Genomic DNA, 19,872 nt, shown 5'->3' on the forward strand with positions numbered 1-19,872 from the left:
CCGATTTCTTTGCTTGCGTTTTGAACAGAAATGTACTATTGTGAAGTAACGGCATAGCAAACAATTCACACCAAGGACAGCTTTACAGCCATTGCTTCAAGAGAACATTGACATTTATTTGCTTTGCTTTGCTCTGGCCGTGAAACCTTTCTGAGGCTGCCTCGAAGGACCGCGATATACATTAGGCAGTAAGGATAAAAGCAGGTGGTATTTCAAATACCTTCTGTTTTTCTCATCCGCTTAATTATGGGACCATGAGTTATTTAACTCATGCAGTATTCTGGAAACAACACAAATGGTAATCGGTAAAGTGCAGACAATCGCCTTGAAAAGGCACCTAGGCACTAAAAAGATGGAAAGGAATCAAGACAACCAGAAGCCAAGCAGGAGAAACTGGAGTGGGAACTAAAACGTGTTCAACTTCAGCCTAAATTCCAAATGATTGAACTCAAGCTCCAAATGATGTCAATTTTTATCTCCACTCAAAATGTAAACATGTTGCCCCTTGCAGCTCTTCCCTTCATCCAAAGGGGCAAAGATCTACGAGGGGACCCCAACGGGTGAAATAACTTGGGTATCTCAGGTACCCACATTCTCTTCCCCTTTTAGGGTGATGCACAGATCTGCCACTTCTAAACACTCTGTGCATTAATTTATACAAAGGTCTTTTTCAGAGGAGAATTGCCTAGCATTGCAGACCAGACTGACATGCAAATGAGTATTTTTCCTCTGTGAAGGGCGCAGTGAGCTAAAATGGGGGTTTAAACCCCCCTGAGTGGAAGAGATTCGATAGAACAGGTCATTTGAAACATGCGTTCTCAGTAGAGGGGATCACACGCTCTTGTTCACTTTGTGCATTATCATTCATCGAACACCCCTGCTTTCCCATAATGCACTCCCATCGACGGATGGCAATGCTGTCTGGAACCCTGCCACAAACATGACATGCAGTATTACCAAAATACTGCATGCTTGATATAGATTTACCACTGCATTGGTCAACACATAGTCAGGTGGTAACCCTAAAATGAATGCATGCTGTAAAAATAATCACTGCATGCGATAATTGGTCTTGGGCTGTCGTACACCCACAATGTGATCAACACTGTTCTAATATGAATGCTCTGAAGTTGTGTGTGTGATGAATTGCCATCTGGGAAGGGTGTGAAAGCCCTGGACTTTTTGATTTTTATTAAATAAGAAAGTGATGCAGGTAATTCCATCTGTGAAAGGAAAATGTGTCAGTCAGATTCCCCTTGCATAAGCTCCATGCCATAAGCATAGTGTCAATCTGTGTCCTTATGCATCAGCATCCTGATTCGCAGCACCTGCTCTACCAGTGGAGCAGAGCAGGTTCAGAGGCCACAGGTGCCCTCTTGACCGCTGCTGTGACACCTGAGTCTATGCAGCACAGGGGCTGCATTTCAAATATGCAGTCCTGTTCCAAAAAATACATGACCCTGAAGATGTGCTGGTGGCACATTCAACTGTAAATATAAGCCATACCTGAGTTAGGCTATGGTGGCCAGCAGCTCCCAGAGTTATCCCAGCCACACAAAATTCACTGTTCATATGTGTCAGCCCTGTGTTCACAGTTCAGCTGTAGATGGATTATGTGCATTCCTCCCAGACAAGGGCCACCCCTCCACTGACAGGACTAGCCTTGGGGGATTGCTCTTGGTATGTAGAAGTGTGAGGGTTGAGTAGGCGTTTCGGCCTCTACTCATCAGAAGTCAATTCGTCACAGGGTGTTTGGAGCACTGGAAACATGTGTTCATTCATTTTGTCATTTGTATAGCGCATTTCACCATAATTATGGCCCCAACGCGCTGTTGGTTAAACGCCCTCGGAAGGACCGGAGTCAAAACATTTGGAGAATTGCGAGGTGCTATCATCCATCTGTGCATTTCAGCCATTAAAGTTACGTGAGGGTGGCCAAGACCGTGTCAGTCACCCACGTCCGAATTTAGAGTGTGTGGGCACAGCATAGGTATACCATGAACTAAAGGCGGAGGGAGGGTTGAGTATAAGGAGATCAAGACTTATGTTGGAAGCTACAGTTTGAATTGTTCTCGTTAAAAGTAGCTTCATTTATATGGCAGAGGTGATGTGCAATAGTGTTTGTGTTATATGTCAGTGCAGGGAGTGTGGAGCGTGCTCTTGCCTTCTGCTAAATTGCAACGGTGCGTTGTGCGAGAGGAGAAATTGGTTCGCTGTACAAACATCAATGTCTACTTCCTGTTTTCCATCTATGCACATGGAGCAGTGCTACGTTTACCAGACGACTCAAGTGCTCGATGGATGCCTAACACACACCCTCTGAAAATTGCCAGGGAAAGAGCATGGTGGGTTAAGGTTGTGTATAGAAGGGGTCTCAGGAATCTCGACATACAGTTGTTCCCTTTGGATAGGATTGCCAAAATCACTGATAGACCTTGTTCCATTTTGGTCGGCGTGATAATGTAATATATAAATTGGGCCAATACAATTGTGGATCTATGAAATTTTATTCAAGATCATTGGACAGAAATTCCAACTCATTACATTTTCATCATATAAATTATTCAAATCAATGACCGTTCCTATTACATTTCATTTCACTACATGCCCCGGAAATTGAAAATATATTCTGGCGCCCCCTAACCACTTCCTTCACGGTACACTGTTTAGAGTTATTTTTACGCTTGCGCTAATTTGCACTCTATTCTACTTTCACTAGACATGTGACAAACCATCACGTGTCCTGATTTCTATCAGCTTCACTAGCAGCAGCTGCAAATCAGAACACCCATTGAAGCATAATACCCCAGCATGTATGCCTGTATATATGGGAGTGTGTGCCCACTACGGTAAGTTATAAGGCTATTTCTAGTCATCGAGGAGTTCCATGGCCAAGTAGAGGAATGAAAACACACCTTCTCCCAGTCAGGAACCCTATGATGGATTGATCTTTGAATCTAAAACTATGTCGGCTGTCACCATCTTTTGTCATAATTACTGTAAGGAAGGAAGACGCTGATCTGCCTGCGATCAAAATGGTCCTATTTCCATACCCTTTTTTCCATGATCCACTTTCCTGTGTACTTTCCCACGGTGCTGCCCAGTAGCTTCCCCTCACGATACTTAGTACCCTGAAGTCAGTCTTTTTTATGTTGGCACTGCAAAAATGGCCATCAATTTAAAGGCGAAGCTCTCACAAATGTCTCCCTCGTTCCCCATCCACAGTGAAAGATGAAGGTGAGATGCGTGTTACATACCTTCTCAATTGCATCCAGGGCCCCCTGGAACTCCTTGAGCACCTGGCTGCATTCACACTTGTGAACCCTGGCGCAGTTCTGGAAGCCGATGACCAAATCCTGCGGAAACAGAGGAGAGAGACACCCGTAAGTCCTTTTTTCGGGCACTGGGACATATGTACACTGGCCCAAAGGGCAATGTTATAGGGGCCGGCCAGGCAGGCCAGCGTGGGACAGTTTCCAGGGCCAATGTGGGCCACTTTAATGACTTGGTGCTTTCAGCAGCTGCTAGTGTTTACTAAAGTTACTGGCCAGATGTGCTTCACACTGCACCCTTTCCCAGAAATGTTCCCCAACAAGTCTGCCCCAACAGTTTTCCTTGAAAAGTGAAACACCGCAAGTTGTGAATACATTATGGGCCACTGCTCCCCCGGACATTGTTGTGTTCTAGTCCTACCCTGGTTACTCTAGACTGAACCTCTTAAGGGTTGTTTTCTTTATCACGAGTAAAGGTATGCAATTTTTAAGTTCTTTGTAAATCAAAGGGTTAAAGGATCCCTGTGCCCGGATGGTCTTACGTGTTCTCATAATACCATCCAATAGAAACTCTTGAGTCATTAGACGCTCGGTCACTATTTGCTTTCCACCCCTACCGTCTCAGACCTGGTTCTTCACATCAGTGGATACAGGTGGACATCAGGCCCGGTGATTACTAGTCCCAACATCTCTTTAGTCTGAAGGGGACGCCTGCGTAGATGCGAGGGGGCTTATTCCCCATTCTCAGTATATCATTCCCCCCTCCAGAAAGCCTCTCATCTAACAGCCAATAGGAAAGAGCATTGTCGGTGCCCATTCCAGGGTCCTTCCGGAAGGAATCACTAAACTGCTCGTAGGCTTCCAACCCCGGAACTTCTTGGAATCCTGGAAGGCCCTTCCAGGGTGCGTGTGCCCACATTTCTAGACTCATTTATGGGCCAGAAGGAGGTATGGAGAGTACGGTAACTATTCCTGCGGGAAAGAAAGGCTATGTCTGAGGGTGGGATCCCGTGCTGTCACTGAGGGGAGTTCAGAATATGCCCAATCAAGCAATGTCTACTCTGTGGATGGTACAGGTTGAGTTTTCCGTCTTGCATTTGATGTTTCCGGTGCAGTAATCATAGGAATGAGTTGGGGAAGGGTGGCAAGGGTCACTCTTCATACCTATTTCACACTTGGGCTCCTATAGTGAAGTCATACATCTGAGTGGTCTATGCAAGAAAGACTGAGGCAACTGCACTTTCAGAAGATTTCTAAGACGTCCCAGCAATCTCCCTTCCATCGCCTGCAGAATGGGACGAAATGTCTTCACACTTAGAGTCAACAGATGGGTATATCATGGCAGGCACATGATACGTACTGCGTGGTCAGGTGTCAAGGTGAAGCGGATGGAGCCAAACATGCAGCGCAGGTAGACGAGGACCAGCTCAGTGTCATCACAGGTGGCCATGCACCTGCCAAGGCATCGGAAAATGAAACCCTGGAAATGAGAGGGAACAGCAAAATTAGGAATGATTAATCGACATTTCCCTAGCTCTGGCGGTTCATGACTCCCACCGCGCTCCAAGGGGAATCTGAATCTATCGCCTCCCTGCTGGGGAACCAATGGCAGTGCATGCCCTGCTTTCCCCCGGCCCCAGATGAAGATGCTGCTGTCATCTTTCTACAAATAGCGGGCTCTTAACCACGCATAATTCTGCACCACTTTTACCATTCCACCACACAAACGCACCACAACGGTCAGACCCATCTCCATCCCGGAAGGCCTCGCTGGTAGTAAGTCGAGTAGAATACTTACACACGGGGCCCTCTGGATACCTCCTTGGGTTAAATCAGCGCTTCCATGCGTTGTGCCACCTCACTGCTCCGAGAGAGTACTCACCTCCTCATGCTCGTGGTGGAAGAAGCTGGGAAGCTGTGCAGACAGTTCCTCCATCAGGTCGGAGTTCCACTCCCAGTATGGGGCTTCCTCCAGAACCACATCCAGGAACTGTGGGGAAGAGAGCAAGAGAGTGAGCTTCCGGCCCAGAAAAGGCCATGGGTCCATTTACAGTAACCACGGACAGAATCTGCCCTGAGGGACCTTGACTTGACAGGTGGTCGTGGGAGTAGAAGAGAAGACAAGCAAAGGAACGAAATAAAGGTATGAAGCCTATGGTATCAGACAACAGAAATATACGCAACAATTCACGAATATGTGCTCAATTCAAGCACAACTACCTCTAAACACTGTGCAATTAATAGAAGCAAGTAACCGACGTATCATCGCAAACACTGCCCGTCATGAATGGGCCTCATTATGAGCTCAGCAGTGCGATAAAAAGTTACTGCTACTTTTTGGAGTGGTAATAGAATTGGTTTATAGTGAAAAAACCGAATTACAAAATATCGAAAACAAAAATCTCGAATCCAAAATATCGAAAACAAAAATCTCGATTTTTTTTTTTAATACGTTTTTATTTCGAAATGGGGGGTTCCCCCCCCAACCCCCCTTTTTTATTTTTTTTTTATTTTACCCTTTTTTTATACTTACCTGAACCCACAAATACATATAAATAAATAAATAAATAATTCGAGATTTTTTTTTTCGAGATTTTGGATTCGGGATTTTTGTGATTCGATATTTTGTTTTCGGTTTTTTGACCGACCACCAATAGAATTATCACCGCCTTTACTGCACTGTTGAATTCAGAGTTTGACCTTAAAGGGGGAGATTTTCCTCCAGCATGAAGGCCAAAAATCAGGGGATTTACCCAGCGGTATTACCGCTCAATGAAAATCCCCCAAAAATCCCCATGGAGCCCTATGAGGTAAGGGGATGTACACCGCCCTACCACAACTCGTAATCCAGTGGCAATGCCACCACAGGACCGGGTAGCAGTGACAGTAAACGAGTTGTGTGGTAATTTGTGGATTTACTGCCGATTCCCCACCAAACTTGGAAGGAGGCCCAATGAGCGCTGTGAGAGTCTGTTGCCGAGCTTCCCTTTTCCTCTGCATACATACCCTTATTTTCTTCACTTCTTTCGACCTGTTTGTGCTGCAGCCTAGTATCACGGTCAATCATTCCCTTTTTTCTGCCCACTGCTATTCCGTTTCATGTTGCTTCCAACTTTTTACCCTCCACAAAATCTGCCCATTTATTGCCATCGCGGCAACTAAAGTGCTTATCACAACTCTCATATTCTTTCGTCTCGATGGCTATAGTTCCTGTTTTTTGGCTCTCACCTCTACCCACTCATTCCACTGCAATCTAAGCAGAATTGTACTTTTCGGATTCCTCTTTTAATTACTATTACCTACTCCAGTGAGTGCATCAAGTGCGATGAGAAACTGAGGGGTGGGGCCGTACGCGTTGCACACAACATTTAGGGCTGGGGCAAAGAAGTGGCTGGCGTTACTCAGACTCCCAAGTGGCTAAGGACTCTTTAAAAGACGTGGAGACCATTTCATTAAATGGGTGACCAGGAGTCAAAGGGTGTGAAATCTATTTTAAAAGGTGTGTTAGTTCAGGGAGCCCCTCGGGGGTCAGCTCGAGAGCACGTTTCTGGAGACTTTAGGTCCACTTATAATGAGAAAGGGGAACACTGACACTGTCACAATCTAGAGCAGTGGTATTTAACATATTTTATACCGAGCTCCCGCCCAGTGAGTAAAAATATTGAAACATTGTTTGTGGACCGCACAACCAAGGGGTTGGCCCTCCTAGGTTATATTATTGGACATTTCTATAGCACCTTTTTTTTACCATTGGTATCATCTCAAAGCGCTGTGAGATGAATGCTCTTGAGGATCGTAGTCCCGGTCAGTGGAGGGAGTAGGGTAGTAATTAGAGCTTGGGTGCACACAGTATGTTTGCAGCCTGGGCAGTTTACGTGGCGTGTAGCTGAATTCTAATCCTAGGCGTGGTGCAGTGGTTGTGTGAGATCAGTAGAATGTGTGAAGCAAGGCCGATTTGACTTGGGGTAGCTGCATTCTGGCAGAGGTGGAGCTTGTGTATGAGATTATGTGTGCAGCTAAGCCGATTTCTCGTGGGGGATAGCTGCGTTCTAAATACTGTTGAGGTGTTCATGGAGGTGTATAAGTATGAGTGCAGCTAGGCCAAATTAATCGAGGGGTATAGCTTCATTCTATTGTTTGTTGTTGCAGAGGTGAGAGTTAGTATAAAGGTATGTGAGAGTATTTATGCTAATTAAGGAAGTCCCCTGTTCCTGATTACCTTCCAGTGCCTTCCGCGGTGACCGTATCTCCCTATTTTAGACGTTTGAAACTTTAATTCTCCGAGAGTGATTCTATGTCTAGTATGGAGTTTGTTCTGTTCACCAAGCTTGAGCGTGTCTTTCCCTGCCTGACAGTGTCATCAGTGTAAAGTTGCCCGATTACAAATTTTTACTGGGCTAAGCGATTGCACGTGGCCCAAAGGATGTCCAGGGGTGCCCTAGCTCTTTCAAATAGCAGATTTTCACTGCTTATATTGTCTATCAAAAACAGTTACCTTAATCCTTTTTTTATATTAGAAACCTTCATCTTAATCATTTTTAAAGAGTCTGGGGCCCCCCTGGACATCCTTTGGGCTGCCCGGTTTGAAGACCACTGATCTAGAGACAGCCAAGGAACACACTGATAAGTGTGATAGTCCAGGGACAGAATAGGCGCACAGTGATGGCGTTATTTTCACTCATTCACACATATTGATTAATACGAGCTCTTACTGAAACAAGCTTGCATTTCCACAGAGCCAGGTTGAAGGTGTTCTCAGAAGAAGCTGAAAGAACAGAAAGGAAAGCACATGACAGTGACAACTCAATCCCTCCGAATCCCCCACATTCCCCCTAATCTCCTGAACTCTACGAAACATGCAGTAGCTTTACAATACCTTAATGCTGGACTTACCTCAAGAATAATTGATCTATTATGATGATATGCACAAGTTAAATCTGGACAGCGTGCTCCATATTACTAATCTCTGCAGCTAATCATATGCAAGATGTTACCCTCAAATGGCACGATGACAGTGTTAGGCCTAAGTACGTAAAGGATTGGGCCTGTTCAAACCTACAACCATCAGTGTACCATGCTTTTCTCTAATGTAATTAAAAGAAAATATAATTTCATTGTGTTTATTTCAAAATCCTTCTCTTTGCGTAGTACAGGCAGATCTTATTGGAGGGGTGCCAAAAGGAAGCTGTGTTTTGCCTCTTAGCGGTATGCATTTAAGAGTTACATTCAACTTCATGTCCAGCTTCAACCCACAACCAAGTTCCGATACGAAGGGCAATGATGAGCTTTAGTGGTCTATTTATTAGCCCATTTGCATGGCCTTCCTCTCAACTGCAGACCCACACCCAAGTTTTAGTATGATGGGCAATGATAAGCTTTAGTGGTCTATTTATTAGCCCACTTGAATAGCCTTCCTCTCAACTGCAGACCCACACCCACGTTCTAGTATGATGGGCAATGATAAGCTTTAGTGGTCTATTTATTATCCCACATGCATGGCCTTCCTCTCCAGTATAGACTAACACCCAGGTTCCAGTATAATGGGCAATGATAAGCTTTAGTGGTCTATTCACTAGCCCACATGCATGGCCTTCCCCTCCACTGCAGACCCACACCTAAGTTCCAGTATAATGGGCAATGATAAGCTTTAGTGGTCTATTTATTATCCCACATGCATGGCCTTCCTCTCCAGTATAGACTAACACCCACGTTCCAGTATAATGGCCAATGATAAGCTTTAGTGGTCTATTCACTAGCCCACATGCATGGCCTTCCTCTCCACTGCAGACCCACACCCAAGTTCCAGTATGATGGGCAATGATAAGCTTTAGTGGTCTATTCATTAGCCCACATGCATTACATTCCTGTCCAGTGCAGACTAACACCCAAGTTCCAGGATAATGGGCAATGATAAGCTTTAGTGGTCTATTTATTAGCCCACATGCATGGCCTTCCTCTTCACTGCAGACCCACACCCAAGTTCCAGTATAATGGGCAATTATAAGCTTAATGGTCTATTAATCACCCCACATGCATGAACTTTTTCCTTTGCAATGCAGACCCACACCCAAGTTCTAGTATGAAGGGCAATGATCAGCTTTAGAGGTCTATTTATTAGCCCACTTGCATGGCCTTCCTCTCAACTGCGGACCCACACCCAAGTTTTAGTATGATGGGCAATGATAAGCTTTAGTGGTCTATTTATTAGCCCACTTGAATAGCCTTCCTCTCAACTGCAGACCCACACCCAAGTTCTAGTATGATGGGCAATGATAAGCTTTAGTGGTCTATTTATTATCCCACATGCATGGCCTTCCTCTCCAGTATAGACTAACACCCAAGTTCCAGTATGATGGGCAATGATAAGCTTTAGTGGTCTATTTATTATCCCACATGCATGGCCTTCCTCTCCGGTATAGACTAACACCCAAGTTCCAGTATAATGGGCAATGATAAGCTTTAGTGGTCTATTCACTAGCCCACATGCATGGCCTTCCTCTCCACTGCAGACCCACATCCAAGTTCCAGTATGATGGGCAATGATAAGCTTTAGTGGTCTATTCATTAGCCCACTTGCATAGCCTTGCTGTCCAGTGCAGACTAACACCCTATTTCCAGTATGATGGGCAATGATAAGCTTTAGTGGTCTATTCATTAGCCCACATGCATTACATTCCTGTCCAGTGCAGACCCACACCCAAGTTCTAGTATGATGGGAATGATAAGCTTTAGTGGTACATTTATTAGCCCACATGCATGGCCTTCCTCTCCAGTGTAGACTAACACCCAAGTTCCAGTATAATGGGCAATGATAAGCTTAATGGTCTATTAATCAACCCACATGCATGACCTTTTTCCTTTGCAGTGCAGACCCACACCCAAGTTCTAGTATGAAGGGCAATGATCAGCTTTAGAGGTCTATTTATTATCCCACATGTATTACATTCCTTTTCCAGTGCAGACCCGGACTCAGGATCCAGAATGAAGGACAATGATGAACATTAGTGGTCTATTTAGTAGCCAACACACACGCAATATTAGCCATAGTTTCTTGGTATTGATACTGTCAAACTTGTTTAAAAAGTTGATCAATCCTGTGTACTATGGATTTATTTTTAACTTGGACTTCCTGTTGGCTAAGGGTGTAGCAGAAGGTAGTTGTGGATGTGGTAAAGGTTTTCACATAGTCTGCCTGGCACCAGGAAATATATCTTTGAGCCAATGCCCAGGAAGCGGATTCATGTAACAAGGTCCCATACAGCACCACCGCCCCCAAGTCCATGACTTCAAGAAGAACTAGTATTGTTTAATGGTGGAATCTACTTGATCTCCCATGCCAGGATTCCAGGATCTGTTGGGTTTTGTACACATTGAGGACATCTTGTTAAAGTAATGTGGCCCACAATCAGGATTTGTTTTAATTGCCGTAGTCGACAGAGGATCTGTGCCCGGGACACGGCTAATTTGCAGACCCACAATTTATTTTTCATGTGGCTCAGAACTGGAGGTGAACTTCCAGTGATGAGTAGGGTGGCATTGTGGCATATGTGACTTATCCCAAATGACTTATTATACTGTCACAATTGCTTAATCAAAATAATCACATGTACTGTGCCAAGTTCCAATGCTCTCTTGTCCTGTAAAGAGTTTTGAACTGACCATAAACTCGGGAAATGAGCATGACTGGAAAAGGCTTCCTGACCTAGTCACTGCAAATTGGTAACTTGGATGGTTTGTGCTGTATTTCCCCGATTGGTTCCAGTGACCATAGGCACCGGGCCCAAAATAGCTGCCTTCCCTTCCCGTAATGGTCTCATGCAGCATCAGCTATCTTTGCACCGTATTACATTGTTCCTATACTTATGCTTAAGATGTTTTGGCTCAGAGACTCTCCAGTTTGTCTAGGGTTTGCTGGGTATTATTAAGCTATTTCTGACTGAATTGCCCCTCCTCCTCCTGCTGCTGATTAATGCAGGAGGGTGACATCATATCCCACAACATTTTGAACTCCCACCCTCTCCACCTATACATACTTTACGAGCCATTTACAATTGTCCTCCCTTTTTGGTTTTGAATTTTAGGTAAGCTGCAACTAGTGCATGGATGTACAGCTGAGAGAGATCTGTGATGTGAGAAGGGACAAAAAGCTTCAGGGTGTTTGTTTTCACCCAGCGATTGACCGCTTATGGCCATGCTAATCCTTATGGCCATTCCCACACACTACCTGCCCCTCCGCACCCACAGCTCACCCTGCTGGTATTCTCTTTGAGCTAGCTCTATCAAGCAGTAACATCCAACTTCTGCCTGCCAGAGTTAATCCTAAACAGCCTGCAGAGTGTGAAACATTGACCAAGTTAACAGTGTTGGATTCAGTAGAGCTATTAACTAGTGCATGGATGTACAGCTCAGTGGTATATGGGATGTGAGAAGGGAAAAAAAGCTTCAGGGTGTTTGTTTTCACCCAGCGATTGACTGCTCATGGCCATGCTAATCCTTATGACCATTCCCACCCACTACCTGCCCCTCCCCACCTACAGCTCATCCTGCTGGTATTCTCTTTAGCTAGCTCTGTCAAGCAGTAACATCAAACGTCTGCCTGCCAGAGTTAATCCGAAACAGCCTGCAGAGACTGAAACATTGACCAAGTAAACAGCTTTGGATTCAGTAGAGCTATTAGATAGACATTTGTCAGAGACTGGTATCATATACCCAGGCAACCACGCCATGTTCCAGCTGTTGCTATCTTTTGGCTAGGTAATACTATTGTGGCTGTGCTTGGCAAATGCCTAGCCCATGTCTGAACAAACGTCACATATATTGGATTTGCCAATCCTTACTAATATCTGAAATGCTCGGTAAATCCTTTAGCAGAAGATGCAGTTGCATGTGTGAAGCTTTTTTCAGCCTGTTGCAGTTCCTGAATTACCCAGGAAGTAGAGTCACTAACAGCTCACCCCACGACCGCCTGTCCCCCACGCCTCTCACCTTTTAGATAGTCTATCAGCGGGGGTATCTTCGTTTGGAACAGTCTTGCCATGGAGGGGTAGATAACTGGAATCAGTCTCTCTAGCAGCGCCAAGACCGACATTCCCCCCGCCACTTCCCAGCGAGGAAAAGAAGAAATAACCTGGAAAACCACAAATGAGGATTAAACAATGACTGTCCCTTCGATCAATCATGTATAAACTGGGAAACAAGCAGTTCCATAGGTGGGCGAGGGAGGGCGATCAACACATCATACTGACCAGTAATCTGACGAGCAGGCTTTGCCTGGAGATGTTCTTGGCTGTTTGCAAAGAAACAAAAGAAACACTGTTATATTCTCAGCAGGCGAACAGACCGCCATATAAAGGGCTCGGTGTTTGACCTTCTATAGTGACTTTCCGAAGGCAATGACATCGTATTGCTGTTTTTATTTCCTGAGTTAACACCTGCCGCCCACTTGACTGAAAACACATTCGATTTCAAGTGTTTCATAAAAGAAAGATAGATAAAGAGAAAAATATTTATTGAGCACAGACCTATTACCGGACAATCCAGTTTCAAGGCGCTACACAAATACAAAAACCAACCACATAAAACATTTAAAACAGGATTTAAAACACAAAAACAGTCCTGGGCCCAGGAGGTAGCCAACAGTTTTTCATCTATCCTACTGTTCGAAAATTAAAAAGACAAGAGCTTTTTTAACCGAACCTTAAAAATTGGCCAGCAGAACAGTTTTGGATTCGAGACTGGAAGACCATTCCAAAGGCGGCAACCCAAAGTACCAATCATTTTACCTCAGAAGCCTTTTTTCATGAATGTAGCCACCTGCAATATGTCTTTCCCACTTGATCAAAGCCTTCAGGCTGGGGCATAAGGCTCTACACACATGGCCAGGCACTGGGCACCATTCCATGGATGAATTTACAAATCAGGGTTAAAACTCTGATTTGAATGAGGACCTCATTTTTCAGCCAACATAATAGGCAGGGTGCGTGCTTCCAAAATGTGCACAAACCTTTTTTTCTTAAGAGTGGAGTAGTAGTGACCTGAGCTGTTTTTAATGAAGTCGAAAACGTTCTCCTCTGAAAAGATGCCTTCGTGCTGGTGGCTACATCTTCCGACAGCACTGAAATGTGCTCTTCTATCACTCTGCAGGGTAGCTTGTCTAAAGATGGACCAGGCGTTCCCAAACTGCAGACCCCTTTTATAATGTTCACGTTTGTTATTAAGTTGTAAGATTGTAAATATAGCATTGGTGGCTGTGTTCGGGGGCGAGCATGGCCAATCACCATGGTCAGCCTGAGCCTGGAAAGCTATATGGAGCAAGGGCCTCCGCAAGGTCTGATGTCCTTTAGTGGCCATTTATGCCCCAGAAAACGGCCAGGCAACATCTGGGGTGCTACTGGCCTTTTTGTGAGGACACGTGTGACTTAGTGTGACTTGCAAGTTGGCTGCAATTTACCATTAAAAAAAACTGCAATTTGCGCACTCCAGAAAATAGTGAACAGAATAAGTCCCTTTCCCAGTTCCATGAGAGCTAGCTTGGCAAAAGCATACATAAGTCAGTAAGGAAGAAGTGACGAGAGTTAAGTGCGTCCAGGGGAGGAGCGGGTGTGCACTGGCTGGCAGGGGTGTTGCTAGGTCTGGAAAAGACCCGAGCTACGCTGATGTCAGAGCTGTCGGAACTGGGGGCTAGCTAGCCTTTTGGTTGTAGCTCCTGAGATTCTATCCGGGGCCAGGACCAAAAGACCAGCGGCTATAGTCCCCTTACCCCCCTAGCAATGCCTCTGGCTGCGGGGGTGACTGTGTTTAGAGACGGGGGGTCGTGGAGCACCGTTAACAGCCCCTCAGCACATGAGGGCCTCAGTGATGGCTTAGGACTCTTACCAGCCCTGCACATCCCCCATCATTGGGATAGTAGCTGTTTACACCCCAGAGCTCAGTTCAGGAGTGCGAGTAGCTTGATTTTTTATTTTCGGGAGATGGACTTCGTGCGTATTGCACAAGCTCGATCTCCCATTAAAAAAACAAGATGGCCGATGCCATTGTAAATAGAAAATACATTAAATACCTTTTCAACTTCTCTGGCGGGCTGCGGACAGACAGGGATTGGGAGCTGGAGCAGGAAGCATTACACCAGCAGGTAAGTGGGTGGGGCTAATGGGTGGAGGCAGGGTATGTGCAGGATGTCGTGGGTGCTTAGGGGAGTGTGGGTGCCAGAGGAGGGAGAGAAAGGGCCATCGCGAGGAAGGGTCAAAAATAAAATGGTGGACCACGTGAGGAGGGGCTCATACAAATAATACACAACTTCTTATATGTAGCCAACGTAATGCTGTCTTGGTATTGGAAAGATGGTTGCAGTTCCTGAGACCCATAACTGAGCGATGAGTGATTGCCCAAGTTCGCTCCCTTCAAAGGTTCCCAGGGTTAGCACTCATACTTGCACAATTGTGACAAGTACTAATAAATGCAGGGAGCTGTGGCATCACAAAGAACAAGTGTCCTTGCAGGGAGAAAGAAGGCAGTGGCTCAGAGCTAGCACATAACAGGCACTGCAGTAGAACCCTGGTTTGGACTATGGGCAGACATGAATGATTAAAAGGGCCACAGTTAGGAGTTAGGAAGTAGAAGTCTTTCAATGTGTTTATTTGGCTAGAAACAGAATGTACCACGGTGCAGGAAGCTGGTGTGTCTTTTCAAGTCTCTTACATCAGTCCTTTAGCTTTATGCGCCCCGAGAACCCACCTGTATTGTCCAGTTCACATTAATTGATGTCCCTTTCGAAAGGGGCACTAAACCAACATAAATGGCCTTGTAGTAACATGTAGAAACTGCATGGTTAAAGTCTAAGGGTTGTACTTTTGCGGCCTCAGTCGATTTATCGGTGGCATTTGACTGTGTAGGACAGGAACTGCATATGGTCAAAAGTATCTAACTGGGATATACATTTGGGGCTTCTGCGGTTGTGAGTGGAAGGAGGGGGCATTTTGAACCCCCCCACTATTCCTACACTTCCTGAGTAGGCCCAGCCACGGTTGCTTTGGGTTCAGGGCCCCGGCCCCGGAGCCCTCGTGTGGGAATACCCCTAGGAACTGTGACCCGCTTGTAACACCCCTTAGTGTAAGGCAAGAAGTGAATAAGACTCCATTTTGTAAATCCCTGACTCCATTTTGCAATACTAACACAGCTGTGAAGTTTTCACTGGAATCTGCAGCTCTCCCCGTTAGGCGCACACAGCAAGCAAGTTCCTCCCCCCGCCCCCTCCCCTGCGCTGTCTCCACAACTGCTCGGTTCCCATGAGAAGGCTGGCTGCGAGAATGCAACAAAATCCACACTGTATCTTCTGCCTTCCGTCCTACTTAACTAACCCAGATGCAGCCCATAGCAGGGGCCAGAGCAGAAGCTATTTGTCTCTATAAACCTGCCCCACACCCTACAGACCCTGGCCATAAAAACATCCCCATGCCCCCTGGAGCAGAACCAACAGTTAAAGAAAAACATCATTGAGTCGTGTGTCTTCATTATGAATAGAGTCAACGTGCCTTTCATGCGGGATTGCATAAACCTAATGGTGCGGTAACGAGTTCAGGAATGAACAATATGAATGCATACACGTGTATAATTAAAGTCCTTATGTCAACCCGCCATGAGAAAAGCATAATACATGTTAATCTGTGATACAGAAATGTTCATAGTAATTGTCTGTAACATTCCAACACATAATCAGATGTAAAACTGTACACACCAGCATTACGCTACCTCTCTTTGTATAAGTTCAGATGTAAATATATGCGCAATATCGTGTAAACACAACATAGAAGTTAATCACTTTTAGTAAGCCACACTCCCTGTTTAAAAACGAACCCACAGGTCCTAAGCTGCAACCTGCCTTTCTTATAAGCAAATGAATGTCGAGCCGAAGATATGTTTTATTTCTTGATGAATTCTTTCCTTTCCCTTCTGTTATGATAAGAATGCATAGTTAATTGCAAAATATAATATGCTCCAAACCCAGGTGACTTAAATGTAACATAGCACACCACGTATAAAAGGGATGCATGGAAAATTGTGTTTAAAGGCCCCAATTTATTTTGCAACATGGAACCTGAGTGCAAAGAGGCCTCCATTCTCTCCAGTCCATCTGTGTGTCACAAGAGATTAACAGGGAGTTAGTGATGTTTGGACATTCGATCACTGAACCCCCACAAGGAACTGTATGTCTATAATGATATGTACCTTTTGTGACCTACTCATCTCAGCCATCTATTCTGAATCCTCTTTGTTGTTATCAGGTGGACACTTCCGACCATAGAATGACCCCATGAGCTTTACCCCCTAGCCAGTATATTCAGAATTGGTCAAACAAAGGGAACGTCACATTTGATGAGGGTTGATTAATTCATGACAAGTAATAAATAACCAGCCTCTGAACCCTGTTTTCACAAGTACTCAGATACAGGCCTGTCCTCCGGACAAACAGATCAGATCAGAGTTCTGAATGAATGAGAGTGCATGGCCACAAAGGCAAATGTTAAATGGCTAGGATGTCAAAGGATACATAAAAGGCAATGTGGAATACCAGGCTGATGAGCCCAGCTTGATCAAGCAAGGGTCAGCCTACAGAGACTGCTGAAGTCGTTTGTTGGTTATGCAAGGGAGAATGGGCTTGTTATTAATCCTAAAAAGACTGAGATCTTGGCATTCTCGAAGAAAAGGCTGAAAAGTAGTAACACCTTGTGGCTTGTTGAAGGTGTAAATATTAAAAATAGGCACAGTATGGTATACTTAGTGTTCCTCTTTGGTGCCCATGCTGGTACGAGAAACATAACTGAAATTCTCCAGCAAAAGGTAGCCCAGCTTCAGTGCCAAATCGTTAAGATTGATCGAAAATTTGGCAGATTTCCCTCAAACCGGCCCTTTTGTTTTACGAAGGGAAAATTGTCCTGAAAGTAATGTATGGCCTTGAACTTTACAAGGACTCAATACTGGATAGGATTGAGGGTAAGATGTGGAGAAAGATCTTGGGCATACCTAATGCTATACCCTTAGCAGCCATTTGGTTTTACCTTGGGATTATATCTCTAACGGCCAGGGTTGAGTGGCGGATGTTGACGCTTTACTCAAAACTAGCTTCACCGACCCTACGTTCTTTGTATGAGACCCTTGGTGCTACTATTAATCCTAAAAAATGTTTTCAGGTTAAGCCTCATTACCTTGCTCAGTTTGGGAGAAGATGCAAAGCAATATTATTAAGAATAGGTTTGGATTTGGAGACTTTAATCAATGATCCGATGAAAGTTAGAAGAGCTGTGTTTGATCTTGATTGGGTCATAGCAACTGATGTATTCCATTCTTACTCATCTATAAGCCACCTATCTCTCGAGCATAAATGTCGGGGAAATGTATCTACATTGTTCTCCCAATTCCCAGATCGACATCATAGGGGTATTTTGCTCAGGCTACACTGGAACTTGCTCCCTAGTAAGGAAATTCTGTTTAGGAGAAGTCTAATCACTGATGCTGAAAATATGTGTCGATTTTGCAATGTTAGTTTGGAAACTGCAAAGCATCTGGTACTTGACTGTGCTGTACTAACTTCACATAGGAACAAAGACATGGAGCCATTTTTGAATTACAGGTTGGGATCTATGGATGTAAATCTATGCAGACGCTGTTTGAACATTCAAAATGTACATGAAGGCTTGGCATTATCAGGCTTTATTATAGGCCTTAATTTGGAGTCATATTCCTGTGTACACAACAATGGATTATAAATAAGAAGCATTTGGTTTTTTTTAAGTGGTTCCAGCTACACTTTATAATTCAATTTTACGAAAATGTCAAAGTTATGCTTTGAAAAGTCTTTTTCGTTCCTTTTTCTCTTTTTTACATTGACATAGTGCCTAAATGTACAATGTGTAATATTTTAAATAGTAGAGGAATTGTCTTGCCAAATTTAAATAATGCAAATGGATATGTCTTCCTTTGGTATTTTTTAAATTATATATTTTTATTTTTTTGATATGTCGTTTGTTATGTAGTTTATTTTGTATCTTGTTTATTGTGTTGTATGTGTTTAAAGGCTCAATTTAAACCAAATATATAATACGTTTAAAACATTTAAACATTAATTGATGTCCCACTGGACATTTTACTTCTAACACGTTGAGCTTCAGGATGCTTAGACTCACACAAAAAAACCACTTGGCATGTTTATACATGGACGTTTCTCAATTCCCCCCCCCCCAAAAAAAAACGGAATCCCTCTACACACAGAAGTATGTGAGCAGAGAGCATTAACATGCAAAGAAGGACTGCATATAGTGAGGACACAGACACCACATTGAACCAAACTTACAAACAAAGGTAAAAAGTGTGACCATGTGCAGGAATAACTGCGCAGAGCACATGCAACTCCACAAAGAGAAGCAAAAAGTCGAGATGCAGCCACAACGGAAGAGCAATGTCACAGCAAGAGGAGCTACTCAAAGAGTGGAACGATGGACATGCAAATGCATTGGGTTCACTAAGAAGTCTGACTCCCATAGAGATGCAAGCAACGATAGAAACAGCATGGAGAGCTGAAATACACACTTCAGCAGTATCATGAGGGCACTAACGCATAACGTGGCACTGGAAGGAAGGGTGCGTACCGCTGACCGCATGCAATCAGAGGCCTCATTATAGGTAGGGTGACCAGACGTCCCGGTTTTCCAGGGGTAGTCCATGAAAATCACCCTCCGTCCAGGGGTCCTGGGGGCTTTTTTATTTTATAAACACCGTCCCGGGTTTCCAAGGGTGGGTGACTACAGTCCCGGTTTTTGCCAGCACCCGATTTCGAAATCCCAAACTCGGGTCCCGGTGCAACTGTTCCTGCGCGAATGCGGCCGTGAAATGCTTTTCACGCCCCCATTTCCTGCCCCTTCCCTTCCCAGGTGCTCTCCTCCAATGAGAGGAGTGTGTCTGTGAGCACACCCCTCCCCGCAACAGACCAGCGACATAGAAGTAGGACTAAAGTTTATTTGTATTTACTTTAGTCCTACTTCTATTTCTATGACCTGTCCCGTTTTTTTTTTATCTGGTCATCCTAATTATAGGAGTAGTCTTGAGATTATCACTCTGTCTGCCATTGATGTGGAGGGATTGCAGTCATGTAGCTGCAGCAGTGGCTGTGATTTAGGGTGATTCTACCGCTTTTACAGCCCAAATGTGCTTTATCCTTTTGTAACTGGTGGCATTTTACTTGGTAAGGACTACTGGCATTATTCGTGGAGCACTTCCGGTAAATCAGGTGCCCTTTCTTTAATTAATGTAGCAAGGCCGTGCGTAATCGGGGACGCATTTGGCATCTTTAGTTTATGCAAGAACACGCATATGCAGGGAAGGGAAGGGCTACACTTGTTCGCTACTGCTGGAGCTACAAGGCAGGATCGATGGCAGGCCACTCACCACATTCCTTAAGGTTGATGTTGGCTTCTTTATCCACCGAGAGCAGCATCTGGCACATGGCGGGCACTGATGACGTGTAGGCCTTTTCAAGCATGCAGGTCAGAAGCCATGTCCAAAACACCTGCAAGAAGGAGGGTGCATCATTATCCAGGGTTACTGCGCG

General features: G+C 44.7%; 1 protein-coding gene across 2 annotated transcripts in view; it reads right to left on the minus strand.

Annotated features, from left to right (window-relative positions):
- The window catches only part of LOC138515502 (maestro heat-like repeat-containing protein family member 2A), a 37,047-nt gene extending 18,041 nt beyond the window's left edge, over positions 1-19,006 (minus strand). For both annotated transcript variants that reach the window (XM_069630310.1, XM_069630311.1), the window contains exons 1-7: positions 18,914-19,006; positions 12,518-12,558; positions 12,258-12,399; positions 7,985-8,037; positions 5,155-5,262; positions 4,633-4,752; positions 3,258-3,356 (exon numbers count right to left, since the gene is read on the minus strand). In XM_069630310.1, coding sequence (XP_069486411.1) covers positions 3,258-3,356; positions 4,633-4,752; positions 5,155-5,262; positions 7,985-8,037; positions 12,258-12,360 — 483 coding nt within the window. In that variant the 5' untranslated portion in view covers positions 12,361-12,399; positions 12,518-12,558; positions 18,914-19,006. The remainder of the gene's footprint in view (positions 1-3,257; positions 3,357-4,632; positions 4,753-5,154; positions 5,263-7,984; positions 8,038-12,257; positions 12,400-12,517; positions 12,559-18,913) is intronic.
- Positions 19,007-19,872: the final 866 nt, after the last annotated feature.

This window comes from Ambystoma mexicanum, chromosome 6q, assembly GCF_040938575.1.
Source record: "Ambystoma mexicanum isolate Mex_15411 chromosome 6q, UKY_AmexF1_1, whole genome shotgun sequence".
In the NCBI taxonomy this organism is placed as follows: Eukaryota; Metazoa; Chordata; class Amphibia; order Caudata; family Ambystomatidae; genus Ambystoma; species Ambystoma mexicanum.